The 20,999-nt window shown below is 40.3% G+C and overlaps 1 protein-coding gene across 1 annotated transcript in view; it reads right to left on the bottom strand.

Annotated features, from left to right (window-relative positions):
* LOC145347013 (gamma-glutamyl hydrolase-like) overlaps positions 1-19,012 on the bottom strand; it is a 46,311-nt gene extending 27,299 nt beyond the window's left edge. The window contains exons 1-6 of the mRNA XM_080194900.1: positions 18,913-19,012; positions 14,500-14,611; positions 12,517-12,567; positions 11,023-11,107; positions 9,178-9,316; positions 6,801-6,907 (exon numbers count right to left, since the gene is read on the bottom strand). Coding sequence (XP_080051026.1) covers positions 6,801-6,907; positions 9,178-9,316; positions 11,023-11,107; positions 12,517-12,567; positions 14,500-14,611; positions 18,913-19,012 — 594 coding nt within the window. The remainder of the gene's footprint in view (positions 1-6,800; positions 6,908-9,177; positions 9,317-11,022; positions 11,108-12,516; positions 12,568-14,499; positions 14,612-18,912) is intronic.
* Between the last annotated feature and the right edge of the window lie 1,987 nt (positions 19,013-20,999).

Here is a 20,999-nt window from a genome sequence, read left to right as displayed (position 1 = left end):
GTTATTCAAGACCTCAGCCATTTCCCCATCCCCTACCACTAAGTCCCCCTTCTCATCCTGTAAGGGTCCAACGTTCACCCTAGCCAGCCTCTTCCTTTTTATATATTTATAAAAACTCTTGCTATCCTTTCTTATATTAAGCCCTAGCCCAGCTTCACAGTTTCTCCTACCCTTCTTTATCAACTTCTTTGTCAATCTTTGTTGACATTTAAACCTCTCCCAATCCTCTTCTTGCCCACTACTCTTAGCTACTCTAAACGCCTCCGCTTTTAATTTAACACTTTCCTTCACCTCCTTCATTATCCACGGCTTATTACCTCTCCTCCTACGGTCCTTTTTGACCATCGGAATAAATTTCTGCTGAGCACCAAGGAAGATCTCCTTAAAGATCCTCCACTGCTCCTCAGCAGACCTACCTTCCAACGCACTCCCCCAGTCCACATTCGCCAATTCTTCTCTCATCCTACCGTACTCCCCTCTGTTCAAACAAAGGACGCATGTTACATATAAACCAAGGAAGAGATATCTGCTGTTGTAAAGGTGCACTTTCGCAGTCTTTATTGATAAACACAAGAAGGATTTATTAATGAGAATTATTTTGCATGCTCATGGCTGTAGCTGGCTACCAAAATTCTCACCATGGGATGATTCCACGCTCGGTGTCCTGCTTCTTCGGACAGGCCATATTGACTGTCACACAGCCTTCAAAGTCATAATCTGTCTTCCTATTTTTGCTACCAAATGGATAGCCTCACATTTATCCACATTATTCTGTATCTGCCATGCAGATGCCCACAGACTCAGCCTTTCCATATTACGATGAAGCATTTCTGCATCCCCCTCACAGCTCACCCTGCCACCCAACTTTGTATCATCTGCAAATTTGGAGATAATACATTCAGTTCCCTCTTCCACATCATTAATTTATAATGTGAACAGCTGGGGTCCTAGCACAGATCCCTACAAACCGCACTACAGCTTGATGTATAAAGTTGATTTATTAGTCACAAGTAGGCTACATTCACACTGCAATGAAGTTACTGTGAAAATCCCCTAGTCACCACATTCCAGGCCCTGTTTGGGCACACTGAGGGAGAATTTAGCATTTAAGAGGATTTAATAGTTATTTTTGAAGGGGAGTTTTTTCAGTATGGCGTGTTTGTATGAGATTTGAACGTCCAATGTTTATTTGTTTTTATGCCCATTTCAAAGACATCATAAAGTGTGTCTAGAGCGGATACTGTGCAAGCGGCCAGGAGAATACATGGAAGCATGGATAGTCTCAGGGTTATAACGGGGAATGCAGTATTAGGGGCAAGGGATGATATAAGTGGCAGAGAGGTGGCATAAGTAGCATAGAGATGGTATAAACAAAGAGGTGATATGAGGCAGCATAGGGAGATATAGGGCGATGGAAGGGTATGAGGGGCAAAGACAGGACATAATGGATATGAGAGTCAATACAGGGGTGAGGGTTTGATGGCTTGACATTTATCATTGAAACTGGGTCAATGTCCCAGTAAATGAAGAGTTCTAACCTATCAAAAGTTGTTCTATGTGAAGAGATTGAGTATAATTGAAATATGTAAGATTATATGGGCAAACGCTGATGGACTGTTTCCACTGACTGGAGAGTCTAGCATCAGGAGGCACAGGCTCAGGATAAGGGATAAACCATTTAGGAGAAACTTCAACGCTTAGATGGTTTTCTACCCCAGAGGGCTATGGATGTTCAGTCATTACGCACATTCAACAGGGAGCTTGCTAATTATTTGTGCTCTTTGTAAGGAAATGAAGAAATATAGGGATTGGATGAGAAAGTGGAGTTGAAGTCAAAGCTGGGACATGATATTACAGATGGTAGAGCAGGCTTGAGGACCTAGCATCTTACTCTTACTCTTGTTTTTCATGCTCTAATGAGCTTCCCCCATCCTTTCTCGCGTCAATATCAGCTTAAGTCTCTTTTATCTTCTCACTCATATGTTTAGCCATTTTCTTGTTAAATGCTTCTATATCAAAAGCATCAATTATTCTCTGCGATCGTGAATTCCACGTTTTCATCATTCTCGGATAAAGAAGTTTGTGCTGAGTTTCATGCCTGATTTCTTGGTGACTAATTATATTGATACTCTCTAGATTTGCTCTTCCACACAACTGGAAATATTTTCTGAGTCTACTTGTGAAAGCCTTTTATAATTTTATTAGATCACCCCTGAGCCTTCATTTTCCAGAAGTGAAGAGACCCAGTCTGTTCAGCCTTTCCTGATGAGTATAATCCCACAATTTTGAAATGATCAAAAAGTATTGTCTACTGACTCTACATGATTTTTAATGATAAGGCAATCAGAACTGTCCTTTATTGCAAAGTATGTATAATGAAGGTTTAGTACTAGTTTAGCATAATTTGAGAGTGTTGGAGTAGATTCATGAAATAGTTTGTTAAAAATAGATCATTATTTAAAGAGAAATATTAAAGGAATAGGAGCAAGCAGAAAATTGGGATGATTTACATAGCTCATGTGGACAAAAAAGACGCGGGTTGATGGGTTTTTGATAGGAGAGGGGATTAAGGGTTATGGGGAGAGGGCGGGAAAGTGGAACTGAGCAGCGACAGATCAGCCATGATCATATTGAATGGTGGGGCAGGCTCGAAGGGCTAGATGGCCTACTCCTGCTCCTATTTCTTATGTTCTTATGTTCTATTTGAGTTATTTCTAAGCAGCAGCCACAGAATCATTACAGTGCAGAGGAGGTCATATTCCATGATCCTTAATCTTGTAGGAATAGATTTAATTTTCCACCCAGCAGCCTTCTATTTAATGGATTATCCTCCACCATTTCTTCCAATTCTGGTGTAAAACAACCACCAAGCATATCTTCTCCCGACCCCCCTTTCATCATATGATAGGGAGTATTTTCTACATGAAGACCCAAGTCCACTCCTCAGTCACCCCCTAACACCCTCCCTATGCAATCTCTCCATGCAAGCATAGGAGATGCAACACCTCCTTTCACTCCCTCCCTTCTCACAATCCAAGGCTACAAACACTCCTTTCAAATGAAACAGCTTCCACTACTTTCAAATATCTGTAAAGTTGTTCACAATATTGTCTCCTCTACTTTGGAGACAAAACACAAAAGACCAAATGACTTGCTAGAGAGCTCAACTCAAGACCGAGGAACAGCACCTTAAATTTCAACACTGTACCCTACGTCATGTTTGACAATTTTATATTATAGCCTCTATCTTCCGTTCTGTGCGTTTCTTTTTTTATTTGATTGGTTTTGGTTTCTTTCTTTGACACCTCATGCAGCATTCAGATGCTTTTTATGTAGTCATTCACACCTCATTTGGACATTACCTGTATTTACCATTCTCTTTGGCTGTTGCATCATGAAAACCTTTGTTATTTAATCTCCCCATGGCTTTCTCCTTTCTGCTTTCAGTCCCCCTCCCCACTTCCACTGACTTAAAAGCTCTTGCATTTCTGCCTTTCTTCAATTCTGATGAAAGATCATCAACCTGAAACATTAACTCTGTTTCTCTCCACTGAAGCTGCTTGACCTGCTGAGTTTTCCCAGCATTTTATTTTTATTTTGGATTTCATTTCAATTGGGGCGGAAACAGAAATTCTTCTCTCTCATCAAGCAATTTTAAATGGAATAAGGTGATGAAGGTAAATCAAGCCCCCATGGTAAATGTTCTTTTAAGTTGTAGCTGAATGACATTGTTGAAATAGAGTAAAAGGATTTCTACCAGTACCTAATTTTCTCTTCATTTAAATGGTGAGTTCTACGTGATGTTGACAATGAGTGACAAATATGAAAATTATTTGGTTCCTGTGATGATCCTGTGCTTTTAAGAAATGTATTTTAATCATGTTCCTTTGCAAGATTTTATTGGTGCCGAGATGTCTGCATCCAGTGTCCTCTAAGTGTTACTGAAGCAATATAATGGACCTTATGTTGATTTTAATCTGGACTAACACAGTGTTCTAGGGTTTTATGATTCTTTGGGGAATACTGAATGGAGCTTGATTTGGGGATAATGGACTGGTCAGGTGATGCCTGAGGATAGGTTTTTAATTGCTGTTAGAAGCTGGTGGAAAAAGGCAATGTCTCAGTCTCTTTCTCTCTCTCCAGAGGCATGATGAAAGTTGAAGGACTGAGAAGCTTCAGAGATTTGTTCCACATTTAATGGAGCTATTCAAAGCAAGTGTTCAAAGCTGAAAGCCCAGCATCACGGGAGAATATGTCTTTTTTTGTGCCATGTCTAGGAAGGTGTGTATGTTTGTGAAATGGTGTTTGACTTGGAACAACATAGATAGCTAGCTGTTAAGGTTTATACTGTATCATGTTTGAATCTTGTAATTGTTAAAAGTTACACTAATTCTTGTTGTTATACTTTAACTGTGTCCTTAAATAAACTTTGTTTGATAAAAGCTTCCAAATGAGTCACTTGAGTGACCTAGAGTGAAATACCTTATGCTCACCCATGCCAAATTCAAATGTAAAAACCTAGGGTCTAGGCTAACTTCATAAAACATCTGAGTTTCTGGCCTGAGTCTCAACAGTTCCCTTCCATTAACTATCTTTCAACTTGTTTTTTTTAAAATATGTTTCACAGTTTAAAACTGGCTTTTTTTCCCTTGTCTTCAACATAAATTTTCAAATCAGCTTTAAACTTAGAAACATAGAAAAACTACAGCACAAACAGGCCCTTCAGCCCACAAGTTGCACCGAACATGTCCCTACCTACTAGGCATATCTATAACCCTCCGTCTTACTAAGTTCCGTGTACTTATCTAAAAGTCTCTTAAAAGACCCTATTGAATCCGCCTCCACCACCACCGCCAGCAGCCGATTCCGTGCACCCACCACCCTCTGAGTGAAAAACTTACCCCTCACATCTCCTCTGTACCTACTCTCCAGGCAACCTAAGCCTGTGTCCTCTTGTGGCAACCATTTCAGTCCTGGGAAAAAGCCTCTGAGAATCCACTTGATCAATACTCTCATCATCTTATACACCTCTATCAGGTCACACCTCATCCTTCATCTCTCTACGGAGAAAAGACCAAGCTCTCTCAACCTATCCTCATAAGACATGCCACCCAATCCAGGCAACATTCTTGTAAATCTCCTCTGCGCCCTTTCTATGGCTTCCACATCCTATCTGTAATGAGGTGACCAGAACTGAGCACAGTACTCCAAGTGAAGTCTGACCAGGGTCTTATACAGCTGCAGCATTATTTCCCGACTCCTAAACTCAATTCCTCGATTGATGAATGCCAGTACACCATATGCCTTCTTAACTACAGCCTCTACCTGTGAAGCTGCTTTGAGTGTCCTATGAACCCGGACCCCAAGATCCTTCTGATCTTCTACACTGCCAAGAGTCTTACCCTTAATATTATAATCTGTCATCATATTTGACCTGCCAAAATGAATCACCACACACTTACTTGGGTTGCCACTTCTCTGCCCTGTCTTGCACCCTATCAATGTCTCGCTGCAACTTTTAACATCCCTCCATACTATCCACAATGCCTCCAGCCTTTGTGTCATCAGCAAACTTGCTAACCCATCCCTCCATTCCCTCATCCAAGTCACTTATAAAAATCATAAAGAGCAAGGGTCCCAAGGCACTCCACTAGTGACCAAGCTCCATGCAGAAAAACAACCACTCTTTGCCTTCTGTGGGCAGGCCAGTTCTGAATCCACAGAGCAATGTCCCCTTGGATCCCATGACCCTTCACGTTCTCAATAAGCCTTGCATGGAGCACATTATCAAATGCCCTGCTGAAGTCCATATAAAACACATCTACTGCTCTTCCTTCGTCAATGTGTTTGGACACATCCTCAAAAGATTCAAGCAGGCTCGTAAGGCACGATCTGCCTTTCCCAAAGCCGTGTTGACTATTCTTGATCATATTACACCTCTCCAAAGGTTCATGAATCCTGTCTCTCAGGATCTTCTCCATCAACTTACCAACCACCGAGGTTAGACTCACTGGTCTATAATTTCCTGGGCTATCTCTTCTCCCTTTCTTGAATAAAGGAACCACATCCTCCAATCCTCTGGAATAACTCTCGTCTCCATTGATGATGCAAAGATCATCGCCAGAGGCTCAACAATCTCTTCCCATCCAGTACCGGCAACTTATTTAACTTGACTTACCTAACTTCAAAAGCTCCAACACATCCTCTTTCTTAATGTTTACATGCTCAAGCTTTTCAGTCCGCTGCAAGTCTGCACTACAACCACCAAGATCCTTTTCCACTGTGAATACTGAAGTAAAGTATTCATTGAGCACCTCTGCAATTTCTACCAGTTCTATATAAACCTTCCCACTGTCACACTTGATAGTTCCTTCATGCCTTAGATTAGGACAAAATATATCAACCCCCACCCCCATCTCCCCCGGTGCGTTTTGCAACAGCAGAGGCAGTATGCCATTGGCCGGTGCCAAGATCTTCTGGTCCCACCATTGTCGATGGAGTTTCCCGCTGTATGCACCCCCTGCTGTTGAGAAACCCGCAACATGGGAATCAGTTGTCAGCAAGACCATGAGTTCTCGCTGGCATGAGAATTCTGGCCTATGTTATTTTTCTAATTCTAACTTAAATTGAAAACAAAATCTTTCAAAATGATAACAAAAAAGGTATTGACTTGAGTTTCTACTTTTTAAACTGAAAATTATATTATAAAGAACACTGTAACCACAATGGAAGGATAATTACAATTCCTCAAAACATATTAAATAAAAGAATGTTAGTTGGAAAAACTCCCCAAATCTTACCTTAACAGAAATGCTCCAATTGTGGTAGTGTCCTGCCAGAGGTTTGACTTGTAATGCTTGTAACAGATATTTAGGAAAGTACTTGAACATTCGACTTTGGAGAGCATCTAAACAAAACAATGGAAAGTGAAATTAACATTTATTCAGCCACCTTCAATCATTTAAGAATTTTTCATTTTTTGGATTCTGGTCACTCCTGGCCAATAATTATTCCTCAAATAGCATCACCAAAACAGATTACTTGATCCTTAACACATTAGTGATTGTGAGACTAGGCTTTGCATTCATTGGCTAACAACGTTCCATAATTTTAACTGTATCAACATTTCAAAACTACCTAATTGGTTGTAAAGTATTTTGGACATCCTCAACTCATGGAACATACTACATAAATGCAAATTTTTGGGCAAAGTTTTCTCTGATATTGGCAAAGTCCAATGTTGGGTGCAAAAACCAGTGTTGAGCCCTCTAATGGCAATGTGGCTTTTTATGCCCTATGCTGCAGGACTTGATGCAAAAAGAAGGCAGACAGGAATTCCAAGACAGATCACTGGCAGGCAGATTCTGATTTGTCTGCTTTGCCATTATCTCAGTGCTTTGATGATCCAGACACCATTTTTAAAGGCAGTCCCAGCAAACAGCAAGCATAACAGGAAACAATCTTCACTCAGGTGTCTCCCTGGCTCCCCCAGTATCACCTTGGTACGACCCTCTTCCCCGCCTGAGCGCAGAGCCACATTACAAGCGCTGCACTCACCTCCAAGCTCCTCTGAAAACACTGCTTGCCAGATGCATGCTTTCTGAGACCAATTGTAGATCATACTGCCGTGGAAGCATTTTTTGAGGTGGGTGTATTATTTTATTAATCTGGCCTATGGGCCCAATAATGAAGTTCCCAACATTGAATGCTGGGAAATGCAGCCCACCACCGATGGGAGGACAGGATGATCACTTCCTGCTTTTATGTCAACCTGAAATGAGATGGTGGTTTTCTCATGCTGTTTTCCACTCTCACACCAACCCACCCAACACGTAGGGGAGTGGCAAATCCCAGCATTTCTTTTTTCAATTGGACACTTGGAGTGAGATTTTCTCCAATATCAGAAAAGGCCAAATTTGGGCAGGAATAAAACAATGGCAGCTTTTTCCACCATATTGCATGGGACAGGGGAAGGCAAGCAGGCAAACTACAACTCATTGCTGGTGGACAGCCTCTGACTCATCCACACAGTCATCAACACAGTGCTTTGATGATCCAGGTGCCATTTTAACGCTGTCCCAATGCAAAGTCAGTACACCAGGAAACATTCTTCATCCAAGTTCACCCCCTGGCATCACCCATCACCCCGACATCACCTTCTCCCCCTTTAGTGCTGCCTTTACCTCTTGAGCTCCCCCTGGAGTTCTGCTCGCCAGGTTCAGAGACCAGTTGTGCATTGCATTCTGACGTCACGCTGCTGTAGAATCTTTTTCTGACCTGGAAATACGAATTTCGTGTATAGGCCTAGTGGTGATATGCAAATGTATGACAATGAGGTTCCTGATGTAAAACTGACGGGGGAGGGGACGATTCCTCCTACTTTTACACTGATATGAAATGCAACTGTTTTCTTGCAATATGTTATGCCCGCGCGAACAGGAGCAGAAAACCTTGGCCTAAGCTGTGGGCAACATTACAAATCAAAATTATAGTTATTACAATGTAATAAACAAATATTGCCATTGTAGGTGCAATATGTTTTAATTAAACATTGATGAAATTTAAATGTTATCTGGTTAGCATGCAAGGTTATCAGTCCTCAGACATACATGTTTCACAGCAAATCACTTTTTATGAGTAATGCAACAGCTATAATATTATTGCAGAAAGTACATGTTGGTGGACATCTTAAGTATTGTTCCTTTTATTATTCAGAAAGCCAAAAGCCATTCCTGTAACAACTTTTCAATAAAGTACAGTTCCATTTCCAAAATTACTTGACAAATTTAATAGTCCAATCATTATTGGTCTGTTAATCAAGAGCAGCAGCATTTATTGCCTAAGTGTAAAAGCCTACCTTGAACATTCATTGAAAATGTAAAATCTACAAAGGGGATTGGAGAAGGCATTTTTGTTCATTAAAATCATATGGATGGAAAAGCTATGCACAAAACAGATACATATATACACACATTTTAAACAGTATATTATATTTTTTAAAATATACAAGGAATTGCAGACAAACAGCACCCAATATAATGAATATTTGGTCAACAGGAAACTGAATGACAAACCATAGTTGTTGTATTGCATAGTAATTTAGGTCATTAGAGCAAGGTAGTGGATTCGATAAGCAAAACTAGCAGAAAGCTGAAGGAAATTTTTTTAGTAATTTACCTTTTGTAAAATTCAAAGGGAGAGGTAGATTATAAGTATTTGTTGTAGTGAGAAGGTTTTCTCCACTGGTGAGAACTGTTAGCTCTTCAAACCCAAGACAAATGGCCCACAGTGGGAAATGGACCCCTTCATCATTTTTCTGTTAAGTTAGAGAAGTAGCACCTGTCATAAATAATACTCCAAATTGCTACAAAGCTTAGATTTTATTAGCACTGTATTTCCATTTACTTTTTTGCATGGGCAAGCAATCTTTTAAGTAGCACATTTAACAAGTCACAATTTCCTACAGTAGACATCATGGGGCCAATCTTCCCAAAAAGTCTAAAAATGGGGGTGGTTTTTTGGGTGATTTTGGCATTGCAATTGCAATGCCCCACTGTTCGTTTTTCTAACAGTAGGGAGATTTGCATCAGTGTAGGGGGAGAGGGGGTGGGGGTGGGGGGAGGCAAGACCTAAATATGCCAGGGAAGCAGTGCCTCCTCTTCCTCTCTTCCACCAACTGGGCACTATCAGGAGGTCAGGAGGGGACTGCTAGGGGTATGACCCAGCCAGACCCCTGACTACACAAGGGCTTCAATGCCCCTGATCCTCAGCACGGCCATGGCACCTGGTCTCCGCTGGTGGTGGTGACTCCACACCTGCAAGGGAGGGGATTCCAGAAGGCCGGAAGATGCGCAGAAATAGGTATGTTGTTTTACCTTAACGTAAGTAGGCTGATTTCACCAGGAAAAGAGGACTGGGGAGGGTATGAAACCAATTCCCATCTGGCGCAAATCAGTTTTTTTATCCTTGGCCATGATCTTCCCGGCTTGCCACACTGATCGCCCAAGCACTGTGAGCTAGTAAGATTGTGCCACATATATAAATTGGGAGTTAGGAGAGGTGACTTCTTGCGATTAAATTAGTGAGTTTTAAGAAGACATTTATAAGTGGGGAAAGATGGTTTAAGATGGCATGTTCACAGCAAGAGTCCAAAGAGCAGAGTCAAGACTGCTGAAAGTTGTGTAAAATTGGCAGAATTACTGGGAGAGGAAGGTTTACATAAGAGGAACACAAGACTTGGGACAGGGTATAAAGTGTGGGAAGTGATAGACAGAAGTTGAGAAAGTGTTTGTAAGTGAGCATAAGAGTTTTGAAATTAATCCTCTGTGGGCTAGGGAGGTAATAACTTGGAGGTGGGTGAGAAGGTGGTCGGCTAGCCATTGTTTTATTTTACCAGCATCCCCACCTGCAAATAAGCTGGCGAGGATGCTGTAAAATCCCCCACCCCCCAACAATTCTCTCCCTAAACCCTTTCATCTTGCTATTTCTTGACCCAACTTCAAAGCCCCCTAAAAACCGAATAGCTGGTGTCTTCAGTTGTCTCCTCTAAGTCTTTACTGGGCCATGAATGCTGCACACCATTTACAAATGTTCCTGATGCATTTTTGTGGTAACAGAATGTAATTATTTTTCATGTTTAAAGTAATACGCAAACAAAAGTAGACTTGTATTATCTGCTAAAATAAGGCAACTCAAGCACATGAAGATCAACAACCTTTCTTGTTCAAGACAAGGTAGGAAAAAACGGCTCTTGACCAAGGTGGCCAAAGCATAAACATCACTGTTTATGTGATGCTTATGCTTTCAAAAATCATCTTACACCTTCCAGCTTTTTCTAACTCCTTGGAAGGGACACATTTGAAGAGATTACCAAGAGGGAGACTATCCAATTGGAACAGTCCTGAATCCGAAAAATAAAAATAACTGAAAACAAATAACTTCCCCAACATTTCAATTACTTAAAGAGTTCTCTGTCTTATTCCAAATCTATTTGTACTTCCTTCAAGTACCAAATGCAGTTACCTTTAGTGTAAGATTATAAAAGATGGCTGAAATCTCAGCAAATCTGGAATTTTGAAAAGGAGCAGTACCCCCTGGAAAGAGCACCCTGAATGAAGATTGCACAAAGCACCAATAAATAAACATATTCCGTGTTCACAAATACTGTCATTATCTGACTAGCAATAGTAAAGCATAATATACTCAGGGTTAACAGTTGTACCCTCAATCTCTCAGTCAATATCAAAAAATAAAACGTGACCTAGCTACACAGAACACATTTTTACAGCCAAAGAGAACGCATAATTATACATCTACTCATTGATATCAGAGGATAGTGACACTGGTCATGCTTGTTGGGGTCAAAAATGATCCAGCGCTGGACAGCTAGACCAGTTTTGGGTTAACTGGCTTCAAATCTGCCCACCTAGATGGAAACAAAGTAAATAGAACCTTTATCGGGGATCAATCAGGTAGCGAGAGAATTTTACCCAGAAGAAAGGGCAAAAAGATGGTTATGAGAAAATGGTCAAATTGACAATAGTAGTCGAGAGGCCACAATGATAACAAGGTTGAGTCGATGGACATGTAGGGGGTGATTCTTTCTGCTGGGCACCACGCCTCCTCGAGACTCCATGGCTACAATTTCCATATGGAAATCATGATTCAAATGTCATTAGTGGGCCCAGGACTGAATCTGCGAGTATCTCTGCCAGGACTGGTTCACTCCAGCAGGGTTTATAACTGCTTCCCACTGATGAGGAACAGGCAGACGACCCCGCTGGAGGGAACAGAGGCCACCTCTGCCCACCCCCCAGGATGTCGGGGGTATGGGGGTGCCACCTGGACACTGCCAGCCTGGCCCCCTGGCACTGCCCAAGAAGCACAACGGCACTGCCCCAGGCACTGGGTAGTGCAAAGCAGTCAGGGCCAGACAGGATGGGGGGGCCCTGCCACTCTGAACATGGATCATTGGTAGAGGGAGGGAGGACGGCGATCAGGGCTGGTCATCTAGGTTAGGCGGGGTGGTGAGAAGGCCAGCGATAGGGGGTTGCAGGGCTGGCCAGCGATCTGGAGGGTGGCATTGCTGGGCCACTGCACGTGCTGATCTCCATGCTGATAGATTGGCACACGTGCAGTGACTCGCTCAGCGCTATGCTACCAGCCACTCAAGTGGGAATAGCTCCTCCTCTGGATTTTCAGAGTGAATCACACTAGTGTCAGAGATCCACTCTGGAAATCACACTGAAAAAACCAGCGGATGTTACTTCCATTTTCTGCAAATTGGGAACTTAGAATTTTTTTTTAGGAGAATGCCAGCCAAAATTTTCTAGAATGTAAAATAGCCTGAACCCACAATGGTAACTCACAAGTAATTATTTTTAAAAGGCATAAGCCTACTAGTCATAGAAGCAAGCTGTAGCATAATAAAGTATGTTGGTAACATTACTATGAACGGAAAATCTTACTGGTTATAAAAAAGAAAGTTGTAAACCTCCAATCAATTGTACAACTCACCCATTTAGAGAATGAAACAACTCCGTATATTCAGCTTCTGTTAGTTCAGTGCTTTAAGAAATAAAAGAGTTGCAAAATTTGGTTATTGTAAAATTCAGCTGAATACTGATTTTGTTTTACGGAAAAGGTATGCAATTAAAGTGCATGGGACTGGAGTTTGGGATGAAAATCTGATATGTCAGTGTTTTAAAATATATGTACTCAGTAAAAATAGCTACTAGTAATCAATGCGTCTACCTCAAAAGATGTATCTGCCTTAAGTAGGAAACAATAGTATAATTTGAACCAAAGCTACTGTCCCAGAAATCTGGCAATCTATTTCAGAGTTGCAATGGGGTTAACTTCGCCTGTAGAAGACACAAGTGCCTTCTACATGACTTGTCAAACCAGGAAGTGATTGCGTTCACACACAGATGTTGAATCTTTACATTCTGGAACGTCAGCTGTGACTAAAACAATTCTGAAAATATTTCCTCAAACGTGTAATTGGAAAAGGATTTTGAAAATTGCCTTTCACCTGTTCCAGGTAAAGAAATATTTTGCTTCCTCTTTTCTGTCTTGGATTCCTTATTTGATTCATAGTGGGCACTTTCACACACATCTTTATGATATAAGCTGAACAGAAGCAGCAAGAGAAAAAAAAATCACAGAGGCGAACAGAATATGTCTACAGTACACCAAAAGGAGAAAGCAGTCATTGCAGTCAGAAAAAAAACAGTTCCCTCAGTGACAATATGTAGTTAAGAAAGCAACAATTCATATCTCAATATATAATGATTTGGATAAGAGAACAAAATGTAACATCTCAAAGTTTGCAGATACCAAGTTGGGTGGGAGGGTGAACGGTGACGAGGATGCAGAGATTCTTCAGAATGATCTGGACAGGTTGAGTATCAATGGCAGATGCTGTATAATTTGAATAAGTATGAGGTTATTCACTTTGGAAGCAAAAACAAGAAGAAAGATTACCACCTAAATGGTTGTAAATTGGAAGAGAGGAGTGGGACCTGGGTGTCCTTGTGCACCAGTCACTGAAGGTAAGCATGCAGGTGCAGCAGGCGGTAAAGAAGGCAAATGGTACATTAGCCTTCATTGTGAGAGGTTTCGAGTACAGGAGTAGGGATGTGTTATTGCAATTATATAGGGCCTTGGTGAGGCCACATCTAGAGTACTGTGTGCAGTTTTGATCTCCTTTTCTGCAGAAGGAAGTTCTTGCTCTCGAAGGAGTACACTGAAGGTTTACCAGGCTGATTCTGGGAATGACGGGACCCAGGGTCTAGTCCCAGTTTGGATCACTGTCTGTGTGGAGTCTGCACGTCCTCCTTGTGTCTGCATGGGTTTCCTCCAGGTGCTCTGGTTTCTTCCCACAGTCTGTAAAATGTGCTGGTTAGGTGCATTGACCATGCTAAATTCTCCCTCAGTTGTACCCAAACAAGCGCAGGAGTGTGGCGATGAGGAGAATTTCACAATAACTTCATTGCAGTGTTAATGCAAGCCTACCTGTGACACTAATAATAAACTTTAAATAAAATAAATAAACTACTTGTTCAGTCTATATAGCTTATGCATCATTTTTAAACTGTTTTGTGTATTAATAAGCTTAATAAGCTACTTTAAAATCACCAATGAGTCCTCAACAGTTTGGGAACCAGCGGGGATGGAGAGTCTGAGATGGGAAACCCTTGTAGGGAATAGGGTGCCCAAATGGGGGAATCCTAGCCTACAGGGAGGCCACCAAAGTTCCCATGGTGACCTTACTATGTGGTGTGGGCATCCCCTGCTACTGCTAAAATAATAGTGGGAGGGAGGTCTTTAAATGGCCATGGAAGGTGGGTACACAGAAATTCCTGCCCTACATCAAGTCTAACAGGAAATTCTTACAGAGTGCATGTAAGCATAACATCATGGAATAATTCTTGATCATGTATTAGGAAATGTGTTCTGTATTGGATAAGCAGTGAAATCTCAGGGTTACAAACCAACCTTATGGGCGCCACTCTTGCACCAGCAGATTCTAGAATCTTCACATATGAAGCAGGAATATAGCTTTTGCCAAATCGCTTAAAACCTTCTCCTGTTTCCACAGCCAGCACACCTTTAGCAAACATAAAAATGAAAATGAAAATAATAAAGTACATAAAGACAGATTTAATACCTAGGAGGTCCATATTGAATATTCACCCTATGAACATGACAATAGGAAACTTTATTCACTATGTAATTTTGTGAAGGGTAAATCATGTTTTACTAATTTGCTCGTATTCTTCAAAGATGTAGCAAGCAACATGGATAATGGGGACCCTGAAGATGTAGTATATCTAGATCTAGTATATCTTCAGGAAAGCATTTGATAAGACGCAGCATAAAAGATAAGATCACATTAGCTTGGATAAAGGATTGGCTAACCAACAGAAAAAGCAGAGAGTTGGAAAAATGGATGCTTTTCTGGTTGACAAAATGTAATTAATGCAGCGCCACAGGGTTTGGTCGTTAGATTGTAAATATTTGAGACCTATGTTAATGACTTGGATGCAGGGAAAGAAGGTACTGTGGCCAAATTTGCAGCTGTCACCAAAATAGGTGGGATAATAAGTTGCAATGAAGAAATAAAAAGTTTACAAATGGATATGGATAGGTAAGGAAAATGGGCCAAATTGGCAGTTGGAGTTTAATGTAGTGTAGTGGAGAATTTCAATTTGGTGGCTGGATTTCTTTAGAAAGTCTGAACAGCAATTCTAAATTCAAACTTTTGCAAAGGTAAAATACTCAGTTTATAAGCATAATAAATTTATTTAAAACTCGTTTTATTAAAACATAAAAAAGTCAAACATGACATACAATAGACAAAACAATAACTTCAACTGAAGGGAGATCTCAGATATGCCTGATGGCATAACAGTACCATAAAGCTTTCTCGGAAGATTCCGTTTTTCATGCGAAAAAGTTAATTATACACTTTTGTTATTAATAATTCAACCCAACAATTAGCCTCGTACGATTTCATTTATTATTCAATATGTCAATCTAATCACGACACTATTGTAAATTGAATTACAAACTGCCACCTTATATTTAGTTACTCCACGAGTCCTTTCTGATCAGTGGAATTCTGTCACTTGGCATAGATTGCTTTCTTGCTGCTATGGCATCCAAGAAATCTTATGTTGCACAAGTCAGCACTGGCTAAACACCGAGCCTTGGTACAATGCCAAATGAGGGCCCGTCACTTAACATTGCTCCAGACCTGGCAAGCAAATCTTATACAATGTATCGTAAAATATTCCTTCCATACTGACATAATCTCAATAAGTTCGCCTGCACTAATTGTTTCTTGAATGCAAATTACACCAATTATAACAATTGTTGCTGCATATTGCATATTTTCTTTAAAATTACTGATATCTTTGATTATAATATTGACAGTTTGCACATTTCTGCTTTCATAGTTTAAATTAATACATTTCAATTTAAAACACATTTATATGTTTTATATAAAAAAAACATTTAATCATGATTTAGTTTCATTTTTAAATCTTTTTAGTATAAATTCAGCTGTTTATTTTTCCTCATGTTGGTTAAGATTGATTATGTGCCTCTCTAACTCCTAAATGTAAGCTTGCTAATGCCTATAAACCCTTTCTACAAATGACCCCTTCTACAAATTCCCTCTTCTGGCTTACTGGCTAACAGCAATACAAGGCCAAAAAATGATTAAGTAAACATTGTCGTTGCAATTTCCCCTCTTCTCCTCCATTATTTTTCCTATAATCAAAGTGTTATTGCATCTTAATTGATTCTTATTGATACTAAAAAGAAATAAGGTATTAGTAATTCAGCTTAAAAGTAATTTCACTTTTTTAGAAGATAGCTTTTGTGTACTCATTTTCATAAATTGGAGGCTTTGTTGTCATAGCCAACTCATTCTTCTTTTCTTCAATCAATGTTATCTTTGCTATTGCTTTAGTTGGCTTGGAACAGAAATGCTTGAATAGCATTATAGTCACAATAATTATCGAGATGTAGAAAAGGAGATATGTGACTTCTTGTAACATGCTCACTCACATTGATCCAATCCAGCCGGTTATCCATCTTTCCAAAGAAAACAGTTTTGGTTGTTCCAATTTCTTCATTTTCTTCGGAATTTGTACGACCAAATTGGTTATATTCTCCAAAGTTTCTGTTATGTAGGTACAACATTTTGGTCCGATTAAAGCATGTGTTCCTTCTCTTGCTGCCAAAATAAAATCCAATGCCATCTGATTTTGTAACACTACAGCAAGCATTGCTACCATTTCATCATTGATTTGTGATAGAGCTGTAGCAATATCATTGGCAACTCTTTATAAAATGTAAGTTAAAACTTCTATCTCCATCGACAGTCTTACGCGTGAATAGGTGGTATCATTATTCCAAAAAAAATTATCCAATCCCACTAAAGCACATCATTCTCTTATACTTTTTGTGGCAATTGTTTAGGGTGGTAAATGTATGGAACCACATATCCCAAGTAACATACCTCTTTCCATCCTTTGGGTAACCATGGGTAAGCTTTGTTTCCATAAATCCAATAGGTTCCATTAAGGGTTGGGTATATGTGTTCCCCTCTGAAACAATGATCATCTTCTGGTGGATTCAAACAGAATCTACTTTTTATATCTAATCAAGTCTTGCAGTTACTAACTCCAATGTCTATACTACCCTTTTCATTCTTGATACACAATATCCCTTGTCTTGTTCTTCAAATTCTATTTCTATTAAAATTAAAGTAGGAGCTTGTTTTCCTTGTTGAATATAGGTGAATACCTATTCATATTACCTGATCCTCCTGTACCTGATTTCTTTTTAAAGGAGTCTATTCTTTCATATTCCCTTATGAATCCCACTCTTCTCCCCCACAGATTTCTAAATAATTGGGTCAATTGATTCCACACAATCAAATCTGCCCACTTCAAAGCAATTGGACATAAGGGTATCCCCTCTTCTGCATGAATTGGTATATGAGTACGTACCAAACATTTAGGTATATCAGCTGTTTTAGCATCTGTTTATGCCATGTACAAATATGTATTTTTGTGAAAATCTTGAAGGGCTGATTGTACTACACATAGTAATCAATATAGCAAAATAAAATGCCCATCATCTTGTTAGTTCAAATGTTTTGAAATTGTTATATGTTAATCAAAATAATACACTGTTCCGACCACATTATACCCCTATTTGCATCTGGAAGCTATTCTAGCTTTTATTCAATGATGTTTTCTTTCTTCAGGTGTCGATATCTTCTGTCTTCGTATATATACAATTTCTGTAATTATTTACAATATGGTCCTAAGGCATCCAACTAGGAGCTTGTTACATGCTTTAGAGGCAGTATAGAGCAGGTGGTACAGTCTGTACTTAAGAAAGATTGTCCTACTTTGTAGCCTATCTTGTATAGTGTTAGTAAAGTAGTTTTGAAGCAGCCTGCCCGAGTCAGACTAGACATGATTAGAGGAAAGCCTTCCCCGTAAGGATTAGGTCACAAGGCAAATCATGAAACACAGAATATGTTCCTCTCATTCCTGGTACTAGTTCTGGTTCATGCTGTGCCTTTCATATTTCAAATTATTTTTAAATATTTCCAAATATTTTGTTGCAAATGATTTAGTGTTCCTTGTTATGACATGGAGTACTGGCACCAGAGCTGAGCCAGGTAGACTGAAATTTGGACTGTACAAAATGAAACGCATGACTATCCTAATTTCCAAAGTTAACACATGTCTGAACTCTTGAAGTTGTTGCCTGTTTCAATGGAGTAATGCATTATTACCACAATAAAAGCTGGACCATTATCTTAGTTCAGTTATTTCTGTTTTATTTAACAACAGCAGCTTCTTACAAAATAGCAATATTTGTGATGGATCACAAAAGTAAATGAATATCTTAACAACTGTAATCCTTCCACATCACAGAACCCAGAATAAAAATATATTTAAAAACCAAGACTTCCTGATTTACTGCTACATTTTCCAACCGTCAATCCAGGTACATCATCAGGTCCACAACTGAAGTGACAACTATAAACTTTCAGTGTTTAAACATCTTTATAACTGTGATTGTTTTTCCTTGCTCTTGTAGGAACTTGCGCCTCTTACAAATTGAAATCCAGGAAAGCAAATTCACAAAAGATTTTGCAGTCCATATGGCCAGTCTCAAAAACTGATACACATTTCAACTGATTTTTAGCCAACCTAACGAGTCCGGCTGACACAACACTGCCTTTTCTCCCAGTTATTTTCCAATCTAATAGAAAGAAAGTTAAAGCGCGCTGATCTCTCAGTAAAACTGGGCTGGCTGCGCTGTTGTTCCCGGGTAATCTTCCCCTTTCGCCTGCTGTCAGTGAAAGGCGTCTCTTACCAATGATGGGCCGCTGGTTGAGCGGAGAGGTGAAGAGCTGCTCCCAGTACAGGGAGACACACAGCAGCACTCCCGGCACATAGTGAAGGAGAACAGCCATCCTCACTGCTGCTGCCAGCACCCCAGTAACCATAGAAACCAGCGCAGCACCTGGAGTTTGCGCACTCATGTCCGAAAGATTCTTGCTCAGAGAAGGGCAGGCTGCAACTCCACGTGGATTCCCCTGCTGCAAAGTTGGGCAACTTTTATCCGACGTAGCTAAAACCAGCAATCGCGTAAACTTCGGAACACCACAACTTTCTGATTTCCTCAGGCTTATTTCAATAGACTTGCTGCATTTGAGGAGGAATCATTAAAAATAGGTATAAAATATTACAAGAACATAGGTGGTACAGTGGTTAGCACTGCTGCCCCATAGCTCCAGGGACCTGAGTTCAATTCCTGGCTTGGGTCACTATCTGTGTGGAGTTTGCACATTGTCCCCTGTGTCTGCGTATGTTTCCTCCCATACCCCAAAGATGTGCTGCTGAGGTTAATTGGCCATGTTAAATTGCCCCCTAGTGTCCTGAGATATGTAGGTTAGAGGGATGTGTGGAGTAGTGGGAGTAAGGCCAAGGTGGGATTTTTGTCGGTGCAGACTCATTGGGCTGAATGGCGTCCATCTGTACCACATCTTGGTACACTGGGGAGTCCATCTGCACAGTGGGGATTCTATGAGGATCAAGTAATTTAGCTCCCGGCCTAAAGCTTTGCTTTGGTGCCGCTCAGTGAGTTCATGATGAATCCAAATCTCCATTTACCATGCCGTACTATCTTTGACTAACAAAAATCTGTATTGATCTCATTTAAAATTTACATTAAGTTTGCATATACGTTCATGCTTTTTATGAGAGTTCCACACACCTGTCACTTTTGCATGAAAAAATGTTAGCTCAGATTTTCTGGTTTCTGAATGGTTGTACTCCTGAAGCTGTGCTAGGGAAGCCTACATTATCACTACACTGAATTGCCCTGGAAGTTTCAATGTCCTGGGCAGCATGGTGGCACAGTGATTAGCACTGCTACCTAGCAGTGCCAGGGACACGGATTCGATTCCCAGCTTGGGTCACTGTCTGTGTGGAGTTTGTACATTCTCCCCATGGCTGCGTGAGTTTCTCCCAGGTATTCCGGTTTCCTCCCACAGTCCAAAGGTGTGTGGGTTAGGTGAATTGGCTATGCTAAATCATCCATTAGTCTTAAGAGGTACTAGCTATGGTAAATGCGTGGGGTTATGGGGAAAGGGCCTGGGTGGGATTGTGGTTGGTGCAGACTCGATGGGCCAAATGGCCTCCTCTTGCACTATGATTCCTTTGGGCAATTATCCTATGGCTGGAAACTCTGATTTAAAGCTGGAGACTTCAAATGGTTTTGACTCACTTAACAGAATAGATACCATGGAAAAATTGGAAGGATTAAAAATTGTTCTAACTCCCTGGTGAGTATACTACTCTCACTCAGACTCCCTATTGGACCCTGAACTATCACCCTAAACTGACTAGCCCTCTTACCCTTTGACCCATCAACTACACTTCAACCCAACTATCCCCAAAGTCTGACAGATTCATAAATGAGTTGTCATTTGACTGCTCAAGTCATTTGGCCCACATCTCTATTATTTTATTCAATTGCTTCTATTATCACTGCGCACGAACAACTGTCACTGATTTTCCCTGATGATTCAGATTGAGACCATTTCAGTGATTGAAAGTATTTACCAAAGACACCAAAGTTCAAACTTTGAGTCAAATAAAAAATTCTCACTTCAGACTTGTTGGGAGAGCCAGAGGACCCTGGTATGCAGAATTAGTTAATGGTGATCACTTCCTATCTCATCACATAGAAATGAAAACATTCAAAAATTCAGTGGACAAGCCTTGATAAAATTAACTGCTTCCTCCAAACAGCCATGAAATCAGCAGGCATTTCCGATTGTTTTATATTTTTCTCCATTCTTAAAGTTAAAAAGCTGATGCACAGAGTGGACTGGGCAAACCAGAATTCATCTCCTTGCTTGTGCCAAAAACTAATTCAAATTGAATCCAATTTAT

The sequence above is a fragment of the Carcharhinus amblyrhynchos genome, chromosome 8, assembly GCF_965287045.1.
Source record: "Carcharhinus amblyrhynchos chromosome 8, sCarAmb.v2.hapA, whole genome shotgun sequence".
In the NCBI taxonomy this organism is placed as follows: Eukaryota; Metazoa; Chordata; class Chondrichthyes; order Carcharhiniformes; family Carcharhinidae; genus Carcharhinus; species Carcharhinus amblyrhynchos.
The sequence above is the reverse complement of the archived record's forward strand: the minus strand, read 5'-3'. Positions and strand labels throughout refer to the sequence as shown.